General features: G+C 30.2%; 4 protein-coding genes across 8 annotated transcripts; 3 read left to right on the top strand and 1 right to left on the bottom strand.

Moving 5' to 3' along the window:
• Positions 1-64: 64 nt before the first annotated feature.
• LOC143193087 (bublin coiled-coil protein) lies at positions 65-1032 on the top strand. The gene is made up of 3 exons (XM_076399053.1): positions 65-167; positions 251-469; positions 538-1032. Exons 2-3 carry the CDS (start codon positions 337-339, stop codon positions 720-722), a joined length of 318 nt encoding a protein of 105 aa, XP_076255168.1. The 5' UTR covers positions 65-167; positions 251-336; the 3' UTR covers positions 723-1032.
• Positions 727-6526, top strand: LOC143193077 (nucleoside hydrolase). Of its 3 annotated transcripts, none has more exons than XM_076399036.1 (5): positions 727-857; positions 1323-1548; positions 1620-1911; positions 1975-2117; positions 2169-2534. In XM_076399036.1, the coding sequence occupies exons 2-5, from the start codon at positions 1363-1365 to the stop codon at positions 2475-2477; spliced, it is 930 nt and encodes a 309-aa protein (XP_076255151.1). In that variant the 5' UTR covers positions 727-857; positions 1323-1362; the 3' UTR covers positions 2478-2534. The 3 variants fall into 3 exon arrangements, with proteins under 3 accessions (XP_076255151.1, XP_076255150.1, XP_076255152.1); XM_076399035.1 differs by lacking the exon at positions 727-857 and adding an exon at positions 1102-1235 and having other exon boundaries at positions 2169-6526; XM_076399037.1 differs by lacking the exon at positions 727-857 and adding an exon at positions 1102-1235 and having other exon boundaries at positions 1305-1548.
• A 644-nt stretch (positions 6527-7170) lies between these two features.
• Positions 7171-14155, bottom strand: Kap3 (Kinesin associated protein 3). 3 transcript variants are annotated; one of them, XM_076399009.1, is made up of 16 exons: positions 14039-14155; positions 13197-13298; positions 13017-13134; positions 12648-12816; positions 11807-11860; positions 9886-10056; positions 9698-9834; positions 9346-9639; positions 8846-9236; positions 8696-8790; positions 8426-8644; positions 8165-8359; positions 7877-8072; positions 7556-7816; positions 7426-7498; positions 7171-7371 (listed from the first exon to the last, which is right to left on the bottom strand). In XM_076399009.1, the coding sequence occupies exons 2-16, from the start codon at positions 13226-13228 to the stop codon at positions 7338-7340; spliced, it is 2439 nt and encodes an 812-aa protein (XP_076255124.1). In that variant the 5' UTR covers positions 13229-13298; positions 14039-14155; the 3' UTR covers positions 7171-7337. The 3 variants fall into 3 exon arrangements, with proteins under 3 accessions (XP_076255124.1, XP_076255125.1, XP_076255126.1); XM_076399010.1 differs by lacking the exons at positions 11807-11860; positions 14039-14155 and having other exon boundaries at positions 13197-13574; XM_076399011.1 differs by lacking the exons at positions 11807-11860; positions 12648-12816; positions 13017-13134; positions 13197-13298; positions 14039-14155 and adding an exon at positions 10497-11770.
• A 1153-nt stretch (positions 14156-15308) lies between these two features.
• On the top strand, positions 15309-20163 carry stc (nuclear transcription factor, X-box binding stc). The gene is made up of 11 exons (XM_076399006.1): positions 15309-15428; positions 15488-15665; positions 15763-16351; positions 16411-16564; positions 16775-16944; positions 17001-17417; positions 17483-17707; positions 17830-18012; positions 18082-18421; positions 18707-19106; positions 19162-20163. The coding sequence occupies exons 3-11, from the start codon at positions 15830-15832 to the stop codon at positions 19655-19657; spliced, it is 2907 nt and encodes a 968-aa protein (XP_076255121.1). The 5' UTR covers positions 15309-15428; positions 15488-15665; positions 15763-15829; the 3' UTR covers positions 19658-20163.
• The last annotated feature ends 517 nt before the right edge of the window (positions 20164-20680 follow it).

Genomic DNA, 20680 nt, shown 5'->3' with positions numbered 1-20680 from the left:
TCTAGATGACAAGTTGGTATTTGAAAATAGCGCGTTTAACATAACTGTCATTTGTATTTTATGACTTTCAAGTCCGTATCCGGTTGTTTTAATATTTCCCCAATTTGTTTTTTGTTTGGGCATTGGATTATATATTTGTTCTACAAATATTTTTAAAATAATTATAGGTTATATTTTATATTAAAAAATAAACAATTTTAATCGGATCCTTCTTTGAAAATAATTTAGTTTATTTTTCTGTCGTTTTAAGATTGATTGAAGGTGTCTGTCACCTAGTTTATATCATGTGATATATATTTGGATATCGAGAGTTCTGTTTATATATAATTATTGAAAATGGGAGAACAAGAGAGTTTTCAGAAAGATCCACCAAAGTCAGATAAAAATGCAGCAGATTTAGCTAATGTCGAAGAACAAGTGCCTAACATGGATGGGACTGAAGATAATGAAGACAGCATAAGTGAAGAAGGTAACGAAATCGTAAAAGTACAATATCATGAATAAAATAAGAGGATTTATTATTTGATATATTTGTAGATTTACAAAATTTGGATCATCAGTTGGACCAGTTGTTTGTAGCTCTTGACGAAATTGAATCCAAGAATGATAATTTACATGCCCAATTATTACAGTTATTACACTCTAATCGAGAAATTCGTAAAGAATTACAAAATGCACAAAAGGTTGATGATGATAGTGTAATGGATGTTGAAAGCAGTTAATTTATATAAAGTTACGATAAAGTAATATAATATTAAAGAAATTTGTTACTGTATTAATATATATAGTTGTATATATAAGAGGTCTGATAGGTACATCTAATAAGATTTAGATCATAATTTCATATATAAATTAGGGTAGGTTCATATGAATAATATTTAATAAAATTATTAGGTAATAAATAAACATGTCAATACAATCCTATTGATTCAAAATAAGTACCTAAACTGTTTTAGGACATAACAAATGTCCTTGAAATTTAATAGTATTTATTGTGTAATAGCTCAGTATATAATAAATTTTTTAAGCTTTCGTATATAATAATATAATAGAGGTTCCAATTATTTGTTAAGCCAATGTTAGCTATTTTACCTAGTAAATGTTGCAATGAATAATATACATAAGCAGTCAAATAAAAAATATATATGAGCATGTTTGTGAATTGTTAGAAATTACTTAAGTAAATTTCAAGGATCAGAGATTATCATCTAACATATTTGTGTAGAGAAACCAAAGTGAGTGTTCATTTAATGTTAGTTTTATTACATTGATTATCTGATGAAATAACTATACTTTCTATGTAGTTTTAATTTTTTTTTCAGGTAAATAAAAAAAATTGAAACAGTTTAAAATAAATATAAGATGCGTAGAGTAATTGTAGATGTTGATGTAGGATCAGATGACTACTTGGCAATTTTAATACTATTATATGCAGAAAAATTAAATAAAGTTAGAGTGGAAGCTATAACATGTACTTCTGGAAATACAAATATACATAATGTAATTAAAAATACAGTTCGTTTATTAGAACTTATAGGAAGAACAGATGTAAGTTTGTGGTGTTTTTTCTGATGTGATACAAGTATTTTGGGCATATTTATCAAGAGCATATTTTTTAGATTCCTATTTTCGAGGGAGCCTATGAGCCGTTAATGAAGTGTTTTGAAAATTTAAATAATTTTCACGGAAAAGATGGTTTTGGCGATTTGCTCCATGATGATGATCCAGATTTATCTATTGTGAGGAAAGAACATGCTGCTGTAGCTATTGCATCTTTGGTAGAACAAAATTACGGTGAAATATCACTGGTGTGTCTGGGCCCATTAACAAATATTGCATTAGCAATAAAGATGAATAAACACTTTTCAGAATCTGTGAAGGACATTTGGTTAATGGGAGGAAATCATCTTGGTTAGTAATTCGTACAAAATTTTAATATTTAATTTTTTAATTTATATATTTTTATGACTTTAGATAATGTTAAAGATTTATTAGATGAACAAGTAGAATTTAATTTTGCTCATGATCCAGAAGCTGCTGATATAGTTTTGAAATCTATGAAAAATTCCATATTTATTTTACCATGGGAAACAACAGAAAGATTAGGAATTAGTTTGGTAAAGATACAAATAGTATTTTAGATTATATATAACATATTTATTTTTTAGGATTGGAGGTATAATATACTGGGAGATAAAACTCCAGTTTTAAAATTATTAACAGAAGCTGAGAGGCGAATATGGGAAAATAGCAATTATTGGCAACCATGCGATGCATTTCTTGCTTTTGCATATATACATCCTGATAAATATATTCTTAAATCAAGCAACTTATGCGCGAAAATAATTTTAGAAGAAACCAAATATAAAGGTTTTTTGTCATTAGAAAAAAATGGAACCAAAAATGTGATGATTTTAGAAGATATTGATAAAGAAATGTTTAAAAAATATCTTCTGGAATTAGCTTTAAATAGCTGATAATCAAACTGTTATATTGTTTGAGATAAAATTTAAAAAATTTCTTTAAATAATATATTACTTACTGTTACATTTCATGCAACGTCTATCAATAGTCTTATCGGTATCGTCTATTAATATCAACTTTAAGTTTTAGTACATTTTGTATTTGACGTCACAATATTATAATTTAAATAATATAATGAAACAAAAATAATGTTATCAAATATAAATTATTATAATATTATAGTATATTGCAGCGCAAATATTGTCAAAAGACAAACTACAGTTAATTATATAGCCACAATAGTCTGTAGGTTAGAGTTGTTTTACATTGAATTATTTTAATTGAATTGAATTGTTTTATACCATATTTACATTGAACTTTTTTCCACGCCACCTATGGGGTAAAGTATTAGGCGTGATTTCTAGACTTCGGCATTTTCAATTAGATTTTTTTTTTGCCTAAAACCAGGCGGTGGAATGCATGACCCATACCAGGTCGCGGAGACTTGCCCTGAGGTAACAGAAGACCTAGAAAGATCTGACGGATAAATAGGACTTGATGAGAGCGGTTATATCTTCTGGGAGGCCTAACCGCACGCATTTTGCGATCCAACCGTCTAAGGCTTTGGTTAGGTCCAGAAGGACTGCTCCAAGTTGAGAACGTAGAGTATTGCCCTCTCGGCTAGCTTTAAAATGGTACTGAGAAGGCTGATGGGCCTGTAGTTAGATGGAGATGATTTTGCTCCTTTCTTGGCAATAACCGCTATATGTGCCTGTTTCCAAGACACCGGGAAATGTTGGAGCCTCGTGATGGAGTTAATGATGTTTGCCAGTTCCGCGAGCTACTTATGCGGAAGCTTTTTTAACTAGGTAATCGATATTCCGTCGAAACCTGGAAATGTTTTGATTTGAAGTTTGACGATCATAGTCTGTAGAAACTTTGGAGACACGAAATGGTTGAGAAGAAAGGGAGGTGGGAGGCATTTCATCTGAGCCTCGTAGGTCTCTGCGAGGAGCTCGACTTTTTCTTGGTCAGTGACTGCAAAATTTCCTGTAGCGGCTGACTTCAGGGAGGGATGACATTGTGCCTCTTCCCCACGAGGCATTTGGAGACACGCCGGAAAGAAGGTCCAAGAAAGAAGAAGGCCATCCAGTCTTTGGTCCGCGAGAAATGAGTTCCATTTCATCGATCGCCAGGTCGAGATGGCCACTCTTGCATGCTCTGTTCGCCTCCCTTTTGTCTGCAGTATCAAAAGTGAATCGTACTAATCTGCATAGACCGTTTTGATGCGAATTTCACGTTAAGAGAAGCGGGAAGTTTGTTTCTCCACGGTTGAGGTTGTGATGAAATTTCGACTGTGGCAGATTCGTGAGCAGATTGAATATCACGAGTATCAGAAGAGATTGGTAGTTTTTCCAGTCGGTCTTTTTCTTGGATCTTGTGAGTGGGACTTGAGTGTTGGCGCGGTTTCCGAGTTTGAGAAGGATCGGACAATGATCAGAGCCTAGTTCGTCAAGGACTCGAACTTCAGAAGGGCGATTTACGTCTTGAAGAATAAAGAAATTAAGGACTCTTGCTGCAACTTGAGAAACCGAACTTGGGTGGTGGGTGGGTTCATCTGGCAGGGCAAGACCGTAGCCCAGGTCTGCAGTTAGAGCTATGATGGCGTTACCTGCGGGGTTTGCTATGGAATACCCCCAGTTCGAAGTTGTTTGCTGATAACGAGGGTAGGAGTTCGGGTTTGACTCCTTTTCTGACGAAAATGGCAGTTCCACGTCATTCATCAGTATAGGAGATTTTGGGGTAGCTTCCTGCCACCTTGGTTACTCCATGCAGAACCTTGTGGAGGCCTGAGTTGGGTCGGAATCTTTTATTTTCTTGGAGCAGGGCGGCAGCTGCAACCGGTGAAGTTTGCGGTGTGACTTTCACCGCAGTTGCTGCACTTTGAACGTGCTTGTGGGATTTTGGTACAGGATTTGGTGTCGTGATGCCCGGTGCATTGGACGCACCGCGGGGGGCTCGGCAATACGAGCTGGAATGCCGGAAAAGCTGGCAGTTGAACAGTTGGTGCAGTGCCCGGCTGGCCGTTTCTCCTCTGGATCTCGACCTTCAGTGTGATGACGCCGAGTTTGGTCATATAGATGATCTGTTGCTCTTCGCAAGGGACAACTATCCGAACAATTGGTAGTTCTATCCCGGATTTTAATTTCCATCTTTACACAAATTTGGGATGGAAGCCTTGATCGAAGAGAAGTTCACGTACCTCGTCAATAGAGAGTCATTCTGGGATGTTTCTTATGATTACGGGGAATGATCTCTCCTCCGGGTGACAGAAGGAATGGTAAGGATAATTCCTTTTCTCGAGCAGGAGTTTTCGGTAATCGTCGCTTGTAGCGACGATTAAGAGAATGCCCTCCTTTTTGCTTCGGGTGATAATTCGGGTAATTGTGCCTTGGAGATTCTAATGAGCTCCATGAACCTCTTCTTGTCACGGAGCACTATAGGTGGGATTTTTTATTTTGAGGGAGTTTGAGAAACAGCCGAAATGATTGGCACTGTTTTTGTTGCGGAGGTTAAGGTTTGGCTACTTACCTGCGTAGGCTGGGTTGGTTTGGTGGTGATTTGTTTCGTTAGTGGCTGTGGGACGGTCCTGGTGATTGGCTTGGTTTGCACTGGTCTGGTGGCGAATTTAGTAATCAAAGGCTGCACGTTAGCATTGGCTTTCCATTGGGTGGATTGAATGGCCGGCTTGGATTCTGCTTGTTGCCGGCCTTCGACATCTGGCTTTCCTGGGGTAGAGTGATGGTCCCTCTCTTCCTTTTTCCCACTAAGGTGAAACCATCATCTGGGTCTTCAGTTCCGTCTGACAGTTACGCAGGTTTAACTGGTGTCTGTGTTTCTGTGACAGCGGCGGTCTTTATTTCCATGGCGTCTTTTTGATATTTCATAGCTGGCACAAAACTATTTTCAGTTAGAGCATAGAAAAAAAGTTAGAGAAAACAAAAATATTAAGTAGTGATTTGAATTTTATCGAAACAAGCAAAGCAAGTTTTGAAGAATTTTGCAAACATCTATCAATGCATTGACTGTTGCATCATGTTCGGATGTTTTTTTAGTTAGAACAAAATGAAAACAACAAATATTGTCCAATTTTAAAATGAATTTACAATCTGGGATCCGACATCGTGATGGCGTCAGTTCACTGTTATTTTGAGTAGACCATATATATTTCCATGTTTTGTGTATCGGTCCCTATCCAAAATATGATTAGTGATTTTTTCATAGATAAAGCTTATTTACGCGTCAAACACAAAACGCGCGGCAAGCGTTTATCATATTTTTAAGCGTAAGTTTCAAGTTTTAGGTTTGTAAGGAGGTACTGTGGAAAAAACGGCTTCATTTAATCATGTTATTATGAAAATCTTCCGCTGTGCGAAACTATTATAAGAAATTGGTTATTACACTCTGTGACGTTTTAGTTACTGCTAAATTTAAACACCAGTTCAAAAGCATCCTTCTGATTTAATTAAAATCAACACCGAATTAAAAGTTTGAACAGTGATCCTTTCCAGGCATAGAATTGTTTCGACTAAAAACAAATTCACTTAAATAGATTGTGTTTCGGGAGTTTTTACAGCAGTGTTTTTTAACTTGTGGTAAACGGACTTCTGGAGATCGGCGAGTATGTCCATGGGGTTCGCCGTTTCATCTATGAAAATTTGAATAAATAAATAAATAGGTTTAGTGGCGCAGTGGTAAAGGCGATAGGACGTCCTCCTACTGTTGCGATAGCCGCGGGTTCGAATCCTGCTTGGAGCACGGTCGTAAATTTGTGTTTGTGATTGTTCTAGGCAAGAGTGTAAAATCCGGCAAGGAAAAATGATTCCAATCACACCAGTAACCAGGCTGTCTTCTGGGATGATTTCTAATGTTGGTCACTCGCCAGTTGATAGGCTTAATGTTGAGGACCGTGGTTCGGAGTCCACGTTAAACTTTAGGTCCAGTCCAGATAAACCCATAGTTGGTAAAAGGAGACTTTAAAATATGTATAAAAAAAATAAAATCAAATAAATACCGGATATTGCTCTTGTATACAAAAACAAATATAGGAATAGCTTACAGTTGGAATCCGATTTGAGATTAAAACTAAGTAATTACATCAGCCCGAATATTACTAATTTAGTTGCAAAAAAGTAGCACTACCTTTCATATTAATACAGAATTTTTAATTTTTATAAAAATTTTTTTTTTCAGTATTAAAATAATTGTCCCATTCTAGAGATGTGCGGACTGAAAAATGTTAAACGCTGGTTTAGAGCAATTGTATAGATAAATGTAATAATAAACTGAATTGGTCAAGATCTTTTTGTTTGTCTATAATTACGCAATTAGCGGCTCTTCTGAATCCTTATTTCACCAATTCTTCTATATTGATTCGAAGGTAAAATTTCAATAAATAATACCATTTAAATAACTAAAGCCAAAGTAATGAAAGTTGGCAGTGCCCTAGCTTAGACCAGGTACTTATATCTATTATATCTACTATATAATATCTATTATATATGTTAATATTGTGACTAGCGCTAGGGAACATCAAATGTTTCATTCGTGTGAATTTTTTTTTGAGGTCTAACATTTTATTATAGTAAATATTAATTTCGAAATTATTGATATTATTTGAAAAGTAAAAAACGTTTTAAATAAAACTCATAAATCAATAAATAATGTAATATATTTTAATTTGCAAAAATATGTAAATAAATAAATAATGCTTAATATAATATTCTAAGTATTAGTATGTGTACGTAAAATTAAACGCAGTTATATAATTATTAAGACTAATGTGGACTAGATAGTGTGGAATTATTAAAAATTTATAAATCTTCCAATTCATAATCTTCTAAGGCTCTGAAAAAAGTGATGGAGTTATTAAGTGTACTGTGAAATAATCTGTAAACTTACTCAATATCAAAGTCATCTTGAAACATATAACCAATATCTTTGTCATCATCAGGGTGTAGAATTTTATCTACATCTGAAAATATTTTAGTATATAAAATGTATTAGTATATAAAAGCTACGCTTGACTTACTGCTAGATTTGACTACAGCCTGACTTAAATATTCTGTGTTTAAATATGGTGGGAGCTCGTCTTCTTCTTCTTCTTCCGGTTCTAATTGCTGTGAATCAACCATCTGAAGCCATTGTGCATTATGGTGTCTAAATTTCTCAATACGAATACGGTCGGCCCAGGAGTTGTCATACTCTGATATAATATTTAAGCACATATTACAAATTTTCCTTATGTTCTTATTATTGTCTTGCAATAAATCTATCAGATAAGCTGGTACATCTAAATAAAGTTTTCATATTTATTTGGTAATTTTGATTTTTTTTAAACATTTTGGCTTACCTGTTTTTTCTATCAAGTATTGAATATTGTCTTTGTACCATAAAGTAACATAGAATGTATATATTATTTGTAACACTATTTCATCATCCTCTTGGTGAGTTTTTAGTAAATCAATTAATTTAGTTATTATGTCATCATCACATAATAATTTTGCGCATTTTTCATCTGAAGCTGCAGTACCCAGTAATATTATTACCTAGAAGCAATGAATATCATTGAATTACAAATTGTTAGAGAGACAGTTTAAATATATTAGTGACATTTTTTACAGACAAAAAAAATATTTACTTGAAGAACCAGTTCTGGATCAGTGTTATTAATGGTTATTATGTTTTTAATCCAGACTGACATTCCAAAATGTTTAAAAATCTCTGCCCAATCAAGTTCTGGTAAATGTAAATTGCTGAGTATGCCTATACATTCTCTTACAAAATCCATGTCATTGGACTTCACGATCGCCTTTGATATATCTCCAACGAATTCCTTAAAAATAGATTAATTTTTCGCAATAGTTTGGTAATTAAATTTTAGTGTTTAAAAATTACTTACAATAAATGAAGCAGATAAGGATGGGTTATTTGAAATATTGTGAAGCAATTTCATTAGCATGCTATCCTCTGAGAAAAATGCTCTTGTGATAAGTGACTGTAATCTCATACTTCGAACCATTTGTTGAGATATTTCAGTGTGAGCAGCTAGGTTAATACATAATGCTATCATAATTTTGTCCCCTTCATTATTTCCACCCAACAATAACATATCTACAATCTACAAAATAAACTAATAATATGTGTAACATTACAGAAAGATAATATTTACAAATCCTATGCAGTCTATAAAGTATATCTTTGAATCCTCATCATAGCTCAGATGGTACAGCAATTTTAAAACAACTTCCTGATGTCTATCATCACCTAAGTATATTAATTATATATTAATGTACGACATATACATTATATATTTACATACCCATAAGAGTTACAATTTTTGGAATTAGTCCAGCTTTAACCATAACACTGCGGAATTTGTTATCAAATGAGAGATTAAAAAAAAGTTTCAAGGTTAAATGGACCAAATCTGCACTTTTAGAATCCAACATTTTCGGTAACTTATCTATAATGTTGTATGTGGCCATTACATCTTTATTACACTGCATTATAGACAACTTTTTGAGGAAAGTTGTTACAAGGATTAAGAGATCATCATTATCTCTATCTAATGCCTTAATTAGCAACCCGACAATATTCCTTTTTGACATCTTTTCTTCTACTGATTCATCCTCTGCTATATTGAGTAAAAGATAATATGCTACTCTTAAAAGATGTTCCTGTTTTCGTACCAAAGTACGAAACCTTTTCATCTAAAAAGTTATAAATTTACAAAAGGTACTGGATTAGCTAAGTTTTGACGAAATTAAAAATATGTGATGTACTGCTACTAATTCCAATTTCAAGTATAATAAAACTTACTTTCTGTTCAGGGGATAACCGTTTGTCGTCTAAATTTTCCATTGAGGTTGTGAGATCATCATATATACTACCATCCATTGCTGCCTTAATATTTGCATCTGAAAAATTACCAGATCTAGGACGAACAGGTTCTGGAATCCGACTTCTAGGGATTTCAGTCATACTAGCGCTATTAGGACAAGACTTTTTAACAATAGGTGTATCAGCTGGCGCCGCAGATCCTTCTAAATCAGCCTTCCATTTATCATATCTTCTTAATTCAAAGTCAATAATATCCATGCATATTGAACCAACCTAAAAATTAATTTTGGTTTCTAAATAATTTACGATATATTTATGATTAAAAACATACTTTGCATTTCAATATGATTTCATGAAATTGAGAATACATTGAAAAACAGAAAAATGTGAAAACCAAGTGTGTGCTTAAAGTGATGCTTCTTTTCCAATCTTCTCTTAGTACACGTCCAAGTGCACTAATAAGTGTCTCTAAAATTACTAGTCCAGTAATGTCAATTAATAAATGGATAATTATATTACCATTTTTAGATAGAGCTTCTAAGTTTTCTGGATCTCTTGCTAGAAGCTGAATTAAATGTGCCCCTCTTGTTTTTTCAGGCATACCTTCATATAAGAGATCAATGTATTCAGACAAATTATTATAATTCGCTTCTGCATAACCAGCTTTATCTCCATTCTTATCAATGTCTCCTAAAATAATAAAATGTAATTATCAGTCTTTTAATTATCAATTTAATGATCAAAAATGCCATAATTATTTAGTTTGACTTAGTTTGTGCGTTACTTGTAAGAGACGCATATAACATGGATAATATGTAACTCATCACATAATGAAAAATGCCATAAATTTACCAAATGCAAAAACATTCTCAATAAAAATTAAATGAATTGATATTAAAGGCATTTCTACGCAACGCACCTACGAAGTACTACAATGCAAGAACTGATTCAACCAAAATCACTTAATAAAGGTTAAAATTGTTATAAAAGGTTATTAATAACTTTTATTAATTTTGTTATACAGAAATATTAGTTTGTAGCTGTTATTAGTTTTTTATAGCGAATCTGATTACTTATGGATGTTATTTTGATTTTGTCCTTGTTTCAGTTGTGTGTCTTAGTATACTTACTTCTTGTAGGCAATATAGCTTATTAATTCAGCCGCCGTACTATGTTGCACTAGGCATGCTTATTTTCTAAATAATTATATATTACTACAAAACAAGCAATTGATCCATTAACAATATTAACGTAGTATTTCACTGTATAATAGTTTGATGCAAACTAATAATAGGTATTAAAAAACACACAAATATATATATATATATATATATATATATATATATATAAATTAAATAATTTTGTTTTGTTAAAAACCTGAAATAGAAACTGGTTGTAAAATTATATAAATTATATAAATTCATACTCCAAATATTTAAATTATGATATAAATATGTGTGTTGTCACACTAAAAGTGTTTAAGTAAAGGTATTTGTCAGATATGCTTTGCAACTTTAGTATTAGATAAACTTTGTAATGTAAACTATCAAATGTTATTTATTATACAAATTAATTTCCATTTGTTCAATTTAATAATAATAAATAATTAGACTTGTTTGCAAATATTACTGTTTGTAATTTTTAAAATAGTATATTAACAATATAATATAAAAAATTAAATAAAACAGTATATTATTGAAAATAAAAATATTTGCAAACGTCACCAGAAGTCTACTGGATAGCATAACGTAAACTTAATAACTCTATGTTAGCATATCCTTTATATGAAAATCTAAAATTATTTAATTAATTCTATCTGGAAATATTTTAGAAATATATGCGGTGCATTTTGAATATTTAATGAAAAAGAGTATGTTCAAAATGCATCCATAATTTCAATATAATATCTAAAACATAAGACTGTACAGTATAGTATATATTTTTACAAAGGACATATTGAACAAAAACAACATAAAGCAAAAGACAAAACAAAAATTCCCGTCAGTAGGAAACATGGCATAATTTTAATTTTTCAATAAATAGCATGATCTAAATTATTTTTAAAAGACATACAGATGGATGAGATATTATTTCTAGTGCTCCTATATTGTTTATTGTTAACATTAATTACTTAAATTCTAGGTCAATACACTATTTTTTTTAATAAATTTATAAATAATGATTAAAATAAGTAAGTTGTGATTATTTTAATAAAGCAAGAAAATGCAGTGTTATATATAATAAAAGCAAACAATACAAAAAGCCAAAGCCGTTATAATTCAAAAATATAGTTGAAATGCTATGGAAAAATAAATATAAACTTTTGGTTATGTTTATAAATCAAATAATCTAGTGATTAATTTCAACTATTTTTTAACGGCACAAACTGGCAATGGAAAAATGACCCGAGAGATTATTACCTAATAGTTGTCTTAAATACCTGTTATAAGAATTGGAATAAATGATCCCTTAACAACATCAATTTTTGACGGTCCTAATTACAAAATAAAAAAATCATTGATTAGTGCAAATAAAATAAACTATACATACCAAACACATTATTATGCATATTTCACAACATAATAATAGAATTATTAATTTAAATTATACTTAGTCTTTGATATATAATTAAGTTGGTTAAACTATTACTGCTGTAGTTTTATATGTAATTTCAAACTTATATCAGCACTTGCATTTCTTGCTTTTAGTGTGTTTAGCTTTATGGTACTGCATTTCATCTCTTATTATTTAATAGTAATGAATCCTGTTAGAGGATACATTTGAGGTTCGTTTAATTTTTAGGTCCAGTATATTATATTTATTGTATATTATATGCAGAACATAAGTATATAATATGTTAAAATATTTGCTATATTCTATAAGTTTATTTCTATTTATATAACATAACAGTTTTATCTATTTCAATCAATCATAAGAGTTTTATTAGTGTCATAATATTAATCATATTTAGTCTAATTAACTTAAATCGTTCATATGTGTCAGGATTATATCACTAAATTTGCAGCTACTAATTGTATTAATAAAACTATAAAAAATTCTTATGATTTACTATATGTATTCAAAAATTATTAATATCTTTGACATTTTATTAAAAAATAATATTACAATTAGTTTAAATAGGATATAAAAGTTAGTTAACATGCTAAACAACAAATGTACCTATATAATTGTAAATATTTAACAACATTGAAATTTTACTCTATTATATTTCATTTTAATTAATCAGTATTATTGGAGAAAAATATTATAAGAAATCTTACCTTTAACAGCACCATGAAGTTTTCTTTTTTTTAAATAATATATTATTTGTTCCACTTCAGCTAATCTAGAATGATGTATTAAATCACACTGATTTACCACTTCTTTTGCAAGTGCATGACAATCAGTTCTACTATTAATCATAGGAAGTTCTACAGTTTTTCTTAAACTCTAAAATAACAGATACAAACAATTATAAAATTGTATCTTGAAATTACTATTGCATTAAATAACAACATATTCATTAAAATATATTTGAATGAAGGTTATTTGTGATTTAGAGAGTCAACATGACTTTGAATTTAATTTAATGACCCTGAATAATAAATACTTGAATGAGTATTTTGTCATATATGTGTTAATTGGGGTACCTTTTTCTCTCCATGTAATGGATTTTCTTTAGCACCAAGTATTTGGACATCAATATCATAACTTAAAATAATTGCATCAATATTTGGATGGACGTCAATTGATCCTGGTTTGCGTTCACTAGAAGAATAATGTGAGACATATAATGAAAAGTATATTTTAATTATATTTATAATACTAACGTTCTCATATATTTCGCTATTTCTGGATCCATGTTGATCAAATAGAAAATTAATTTTCAACTTGTATGGATATATTCAATAACACGGAATATACGATGACATCTAAAATCAAATAAATTATATATTTTTCAATTTTTCTGTAGTTCTATTTTTTCTTTCATAGTTATATTGACAGTAGCTGACAGTGGCAAGTTTATTGACATTTAACATCTTTGTCCTAAAATCTTCTTTCCCTCTTCTTTTTTTTTTGGTTGTAACAAAGAATTTGGAACAGAATATCTGTGTTTAATGAAGAAGAATATCCTGAATGTATATATCTTAATTAAAACTATAGGGAACTGAACAAGATCTACTATATGATTGGCTCATTTTGCGTATGCGCAATTCTATAATCTACCTTAAGTTCTGTTCATTATAAGGATGGAAAGGTTTCAAAAGAGACAGTTCTCGATTCAGATTTTATTTTAATAATTTTCGATTCGAAGAATCGATTAATCGAGTGCAAGAATCGATTCTTTCTATTTTAATCGATTCTAAATTAGAAGATTAACAATTTTTATAGTTAATGAATTTATTTTTTGAATCGCAATGCTGTGAAAGAATAATTCAAATTCATTAAATAAAGTAGGTTTATAAAGAGGCTGTAATTCTTTAGAAAACATTCTGAAGAATTTTTCTCAGGAATGCACAGAGGAAGGTTATCAACAGCAGTCATATACATGAGAGCAGTTGTTATATTATTATTACGATGACTACCCACTGTAAATATAGGGATAAATATGAATATAAAAAAAATTATAGGTCGATTAGACTTTACATGAGAATCAAGTTCAATTACTTACATATCAATCAATAGGCCCTTGAAAAATTGGTCTCAGATTCAGAACTTCAAAATGAAATTGATGAAGTACTGAGAGGAGCTAGTTGATTAGAAGCTTCTGATAACCGAGGCTGTAAATAATTGATGGTAGAAAAAATAACTTGTGCAAAATTAAGCAATAAATTATACAATAAAATTACTGACATCCAAATATAAATAAAGAAAATGACAAGGAAAGAAGTAGGTATATTTCATAGAAAAAAGTATAGTTATTGACTTATTCAGGTTGTGAAACTATTCTATCTTTCTCACTCATTGTTCTAGTGCGATTTTGATTAGCAACAGTTAACTCAATTTTGTGTTAATTAAACTGGTCGTACTATTATTATATTTCAATTGCTTCCCACATTGGTGACACTGGACATTAGATCCGTAGTTTACTTTTTTTTAATTAATCCTCACAGCGCTAGGCGTCATTTTAATAAATATATTGACAAGAAATGATATTTAGTATAAATAAATGTCAAACAATAAATATTACATTTATATTTGTATGACTTTTTATACTAAATTTTATTGGTGATCGTATGTAGAACTTGAATTAGTCAACCGTAAAATCGAATGTCACCAATCGGTTCTTGATCTATTTCGGGAATTAAAGGTCGATTCCCAAAAATCGATTATTTTACGAAAAAATTCGATTCCCATTCTACTTGAAAATACAATATATTATTGATACAAATTTCATTCAGAAATGTAACCAAAATTAAAAATAGAATTAAAATTTATAAAGTACTCTAGATGTGATAACATCAACAAAATGGCTAGGATAGGATAATTTTCATGTATATATTAATATTAGTACCTAATGTTCCTAATGGTTATTAAAAAATATTAAGTGTAAGCATATACTGACACTAAGAACATGGAATGGGTACTGACACTATTACTTTGATGTTGGAATATACCATATTTGACGTAAATATTACTCTCTTTCATTTTCATGAATCAAAGCTTTTAAGAAGAAATCTTATTCTATGATTATATCATATTTACTTCTCTGTAGTTATCTTAAATGATATGACCCAAGGTTCGACTAAGATTTTGATATTTTTAATAATACATATGGAGTTACGTATTTCCATATTTTAAAAAAATATCGATATCCTCTCTTAAAACTCTCCCTTAAAACCCTAGGTTTTTAATATCAATATTTCAGTTGTGCAACTAAAAGATCTATACTATCATATATAACTATCGATATTTCTTTGAAAAAATATTTCAAAATATCGGCCCAAAAAAGTATCGATATAACGATATGTCATTTTTTCGACATCCCTAGTCCACCGATATGATTTTTAATAGAAATTTTCTACAACTTTATGGTAGTAAGAATATATAAAGAAGTTATAGTAAGAAAGAGTGTTTTTCTATAGAGTTCAATTATAGTGTCTTGTTTATTTTTAATTAGATACAGTTTCAGTATTGTTTAGTTATATAGGATTGAATATATAGTTCTTTTGGTTGTGATAAACTATAACCAACGTTATAGTAATTTCAGTAAAGTATCTGAAGTAATCTTTCAAAATCTTGGTTAAATTTACAATAAAAGAAAAAAATTATAGTATTGCACAATATTGATTGATTTGGTAAGTTTATATTTTTTGTTTTATTGTTTTATCTGATATATATGCTCTAGTGTATCATTCTAATCACTAATTTTACCATCTGTTATATCTTTTATAGGGTTACATTACCTTTAAGATAATTTCAACTTGGTAGTATTTTATAAAAGTGAAACTTTGGTTTAATAATGTCACATACTGGGTCTAATGAAGCATCTTCATCAACTATGAGTAATGATACTGAGTTTAAACAAAATGAAGTTTCATTTGTTTCGAATCTACAGCCAACTGCTCCAGAATATATTCCATCAAGTAGTCGTTCAAAAACTGGGGCAGTAAAGAAAACTTTTACAAGGCATAATAGAAATGTTAATAAAATTAAAATGTCTAAATTAAGATTAGACGAAATGGATAACAGAGATTCAGATGAGTTAAGTACTACCTTTCCTAATAGTACAGATGCAGATGATAAAAAACAGCATGATAAAAAGTTGAGATATGATAGAAAGTCATATTATAAATATAATGGTTATCAAGAAGATAGAAAATATAATAATTATGATCAAGAAAAAAATGATAATCATGTCACAGTTGAAAATGTTGGTTTTTATAACAAAAGAGATGATTATGGATATACATTTGATAAAAAGGATAGATATAGTAGGCCGTCTTCTAAATATGATAGATTTAGTCAAAGAAGCAACTATAGAGTAAGATTATGAGGTAAATATATTTTTCGATAAAACTCAAATTTTACTTTTGTTAATAGGATAGACAATTGTCTTCTAGAAATTATAATTCAACTAGATTTGAAGATTATCATCATTCTAGGAAAAAACAAAATGATTTTAATCACTCTAATAATAGGAATAAACAAAGGAATGGAAAACATGCAACTTTGCCAGTAGAAATTCTTAAAGATGGTAATTATTAATTGTATTAAATTGGTATAAGTTTAAATGTTTGATATATAAAGAAACAACAATAAATTTCTATTGTTATCATTCTATAAATGGTAATACATATAAATATTTTAATGGTCTATGTTATAAACACATCTTTATATTTTATTTATTTGTATATTGTCTGTATTTTATGAGAATATACTTCATATTTTCATTCTATTTTTTTAGCTAATATTGCAGGACAGAGGGAGAGATTGATTGATATGATAGATTGTTATGCTTTAGAATGTCTAGTTTGTTGTGATAAAATTAGAAATAATGACAAAACTTGGTCATGTTTGCAGTGTTTTCATATTCTTCATTTAAACTGTGTAATTGCTTGGGTAAAATCTTCAAAGGTATTAGATATATATATTTTGCAATATATTGTTTTATACTAATATATTGCCTATAGGTTGAAGAAAATTGGAGGTGTCCAGCTTGCCAGAATTTATATACAGAATCCCCAAGTGATTATAGATGTTATTGTGGTAAAATGGTAAATCCAAAGTTTGATCCAAATATTATTGCCCATTCTTGTGGTGATGTATGTTTAAAGAAAGGAAAAAATTGTGATCACAAGTGTAATATCTTGTGCCACCCAGGTCCTTGTCCAGAATGTAATGTAATGGTTTCTAAACCATGTGGTTGCGGGGCTACTCAGCAGGTTGTAAAATGTAGCTCTGAACAAAAATTTGTCTGTAATGATTACTGTAAAAAATTATTAAATTGTGGAATGCACACATGTACAGAGAAATGTCATACTGATGATTGTAAGTGTTGTCAGCAGGTTCTGATACAAGAGTGCTATTGTGGAAAAACTGGTAGAAAGGTTAATATATTTATGATGAAATAAGTAACTAAAAAAATTAAATAAATATATGTATTGAATTCTAGGTACCTTGCAATGCTGAACATCAAGGAAATTTAAATTTTGGGTGTGACAATTTATGTGGAAAGTTGTTATCTTGTACAAATCATAAATGCATGAAACTTTGTCATTCTGGGCCTTGTAACGAATGTGGCAAAGACATACATTTGGTAAAGTATTGCTGTTGTGGTAAGACACTTTTAAAAGAGGAGCGAAAATCTTGTTTAGATCCCGTTCCTTGTTGTAAACAGGTAAATAAAGCTTATATATTATATATTATTTTTTAATTCAGGTTGTCATATATTATTGTTTTATATTGTGATTATAAGTAATATTAATTAACTTTCATCACATATTTTAATTTTTATTCAAGGTATGTGATAAATTATTAAAATGTGGTCATTATTGCAAAGAGGTATGTCATGAAGGAAAATGTCCTACATGTCCACTAAAAAAATTAGTTCGTTGTCGTTGTGGAAATTTAAATAAGGAAGTGACTTGTGATGAATTCATTAATACCTCTGGAGATGTGATATGTGAGAAAAAGTGTACCAAGGTTAGTTATGCATACATAGTTATAAATGAATATATTTTTGTATATTTGTATCATATATTTTCATTTTAGAAACGTCTTTGCGGCAAACATAAATGCAATCAGAAATGTTGTATTGAGATTGAGCATATTTGTATGTTATCTTGCAATCGATTGCTTACTTGTGGAATTCATAGATGTGAAAGAACATGTCATTCTGGGAGATGCCCACCTTGTTTGGAAACAAGCTTTGAAGAATTGTATTGCGAATGTGGATTTTCTGTAGTCTATCCACCTGTACCATGTGGAACAAAGCCTCCAATGTGCCCAAAACCGTGTTCAAAGAGCAGAACTTGTGGTCATCCTCCTAATCATGAATGTCATCCTGGTTCATGTCCACCTTGTTTTGTATTGACCAAGAAATGGTGCTATGGTATGTTCGTAATATTAAGGTTGTGAACAGTGATGTAATTAGTATCAACTAGAAACTCCAAGAATTAATTATTGTTTTGTTTTTGTTTGAACAAAGCCTATTCAATTCATTGAAAAGGAAGTTAATTTCTGGACCTAAAATAATCATTGTCTGTTCATTATTATATAAGCAGTTTGTCAGTTACGATAATAATTACCATTATTTTTTCAATTTTTAGTAATAACCTGTTAATTTTCTCTTGATTGTTGTCAAGTATATATAAATATATAAATATGTTGTTTTTAGGAAATCATGAAGAACGTTCAACTATTCCTTGCAATCAGGAAAATTTTAGTTGTGGTTTACCATGTGGTAAACCAATGCCATGTGGATATCATAAGTGTATAAAACCGTGCCATGATGGTGAATGTCCACAGCCTTGTATACAACCATGTTTAGTGCCGCGTAACTTATGTGGCCATCCATGTAATAAACCATGTCATAAACCACCATGCCCAGAAAGTAATTGTAAAAGTCCTGTACTTGTAACTTGTCAATGTGGTTTGCAAAAAGGCACTAAAATCTGTCTAGATTTGTTAGATGAATATATGAATTTGGAGATGGCTCAAATAAAAGATAAAATTGATCAAAATGGGGATATTTTACTAGCAAATATAAAGCCAAATAAGGTTTCTGCTATGAAAGTGTAAGTGTATTAATAGAATATATTTTTATTTTTTTATTGTTATTCCTGGTTCTAGGTTGGAATGTAATGATGAATGTAAAATTTATGAACGAAATAGACGCCTTGCTATAGGGCTGCAGATCCGAAATCCAGATTTATCACAGAAATTGACACCAAGATATTCCGATTTTTTGAAGCAGTGGGCCAAAAAGGACCCGAAATTTTGTCAGAGAATTCATGAAAAACTTACAGAGTTAGTACAACTGGCTAAACAAAGTAAACAAAAGAGTCGATCTCATTCATTCGAATCAATGAATAGAGATAAAAGACATTTTATTCATGAATATTGTGAATATTTTGGCGTTGATAGTGAGGCGTATGATAAAGAGCCTAACCGAAATGTAGTTGCAACTGCAATTAAAGACAAATCATGGTTACCCAGTATGAGTTTGTTAGAAGTATTCCAAAGAGAGAATGGTCAAAGGAAAGTACCTGGGCCTATTTTGGGTTATGGAGCAACAACTTACTCAGAGAGTGTTTCATTAAAAGCTTTGACAAAAACACAAAAATGAATATTAATCAGCTTTATTTTTTAATTCACTTTAAGTCAGTTATTAATTAGTTATTGTTGTTACAACTTTTATAGTTTGATGAAATATATGAAGAAGTTAAAATATTTCAATAAACAAGTTGTTTTAGAACTGATTTCTTTTTCTTGATGTATGAAAACAAATGTAAGTAAACATTACATTAAATATTGTTTTTTAACAAGTCAGGATAACATGCTTTTAATTTATTTCATAAGACTATATCCAAATAATTTTTTGTTTGTACAGCTGTTGGTTATATTAACTCAGCATTACTTTTATTTTTTAGGATACAAACTATTGTTAACATTTGTAATTTTGGGAATAAATTGAATATTGGAAATTTAATCTTTTTCTGTAATTAAGGTGACTAAATTCCTTATGTATATATGAATTATGTATATATATATAGAAAATATGCATATGAATGCAATTATAATGTTATTGCTATACTATTATACAGGGAAAAATAAAATTATTTGTAATACTCATGTTAGGGTTATTTACTAAACTACCTTTGAAAGAATAATTTTAAGCCAACTTTTTGAATTTTCTGCAGCTAAGACGTATTTCATTAATGTTGGTTAAATATACGGTTTTAAGACTTAAATTTTATGTGTATTTTATCAGTGTGCCCTGCTTTGCGTCATAAACTTAAGAAGCCTTATGCTCTTGAGTCTTCATGTGTTGAGGCAGTAGTTACTCATTACAGGTCTTGATTAGGGTACACATATATTTTAATTTACCAACGACCGATAATGATACTACTTAATATAGGTTTTTTAGTGAAACGGGTCGATATTGGAATAGAATAAGTTGTGTGTATTGCATTAACAAAATAATTTATTTTACTTAAAAGCCCTGTATATGGAAATAACATGTATGGATGTACATTTTCAGCCCGCCATGATTTTTCACTGTGACGTAGATCCCAAGATCGCCGCATAGACCCGACTGAATTTGAAGGATGATGTCGGGTATCTTGATTTTAAACGTATCAATCACTCA

Source organism: Rhynchophorus ferrugineus, unplaced genomic scaffold, assembly GCF_030347505.1.
Source record: "Rhynchophorus ferrugineus isolate W39M unplaced genomic scaffold, kcgeb_rfMv2 rfM3, whole genome shotgun sequence".
In the NCBI taxonomy this organism is placed as follows: domain Eukaryota; kingdom Metazoa; phylum Arthropoda; class Insecta; order Coleoptera; family Curculionidae; genus Rhynchophorus; species Rhynchophorus ferrugineus.
The sequence above is the reverse complement of the archived record's forward strand: the minus strand, read 5'-3'. Positions and strand labels throughout refer to the sequence as shown.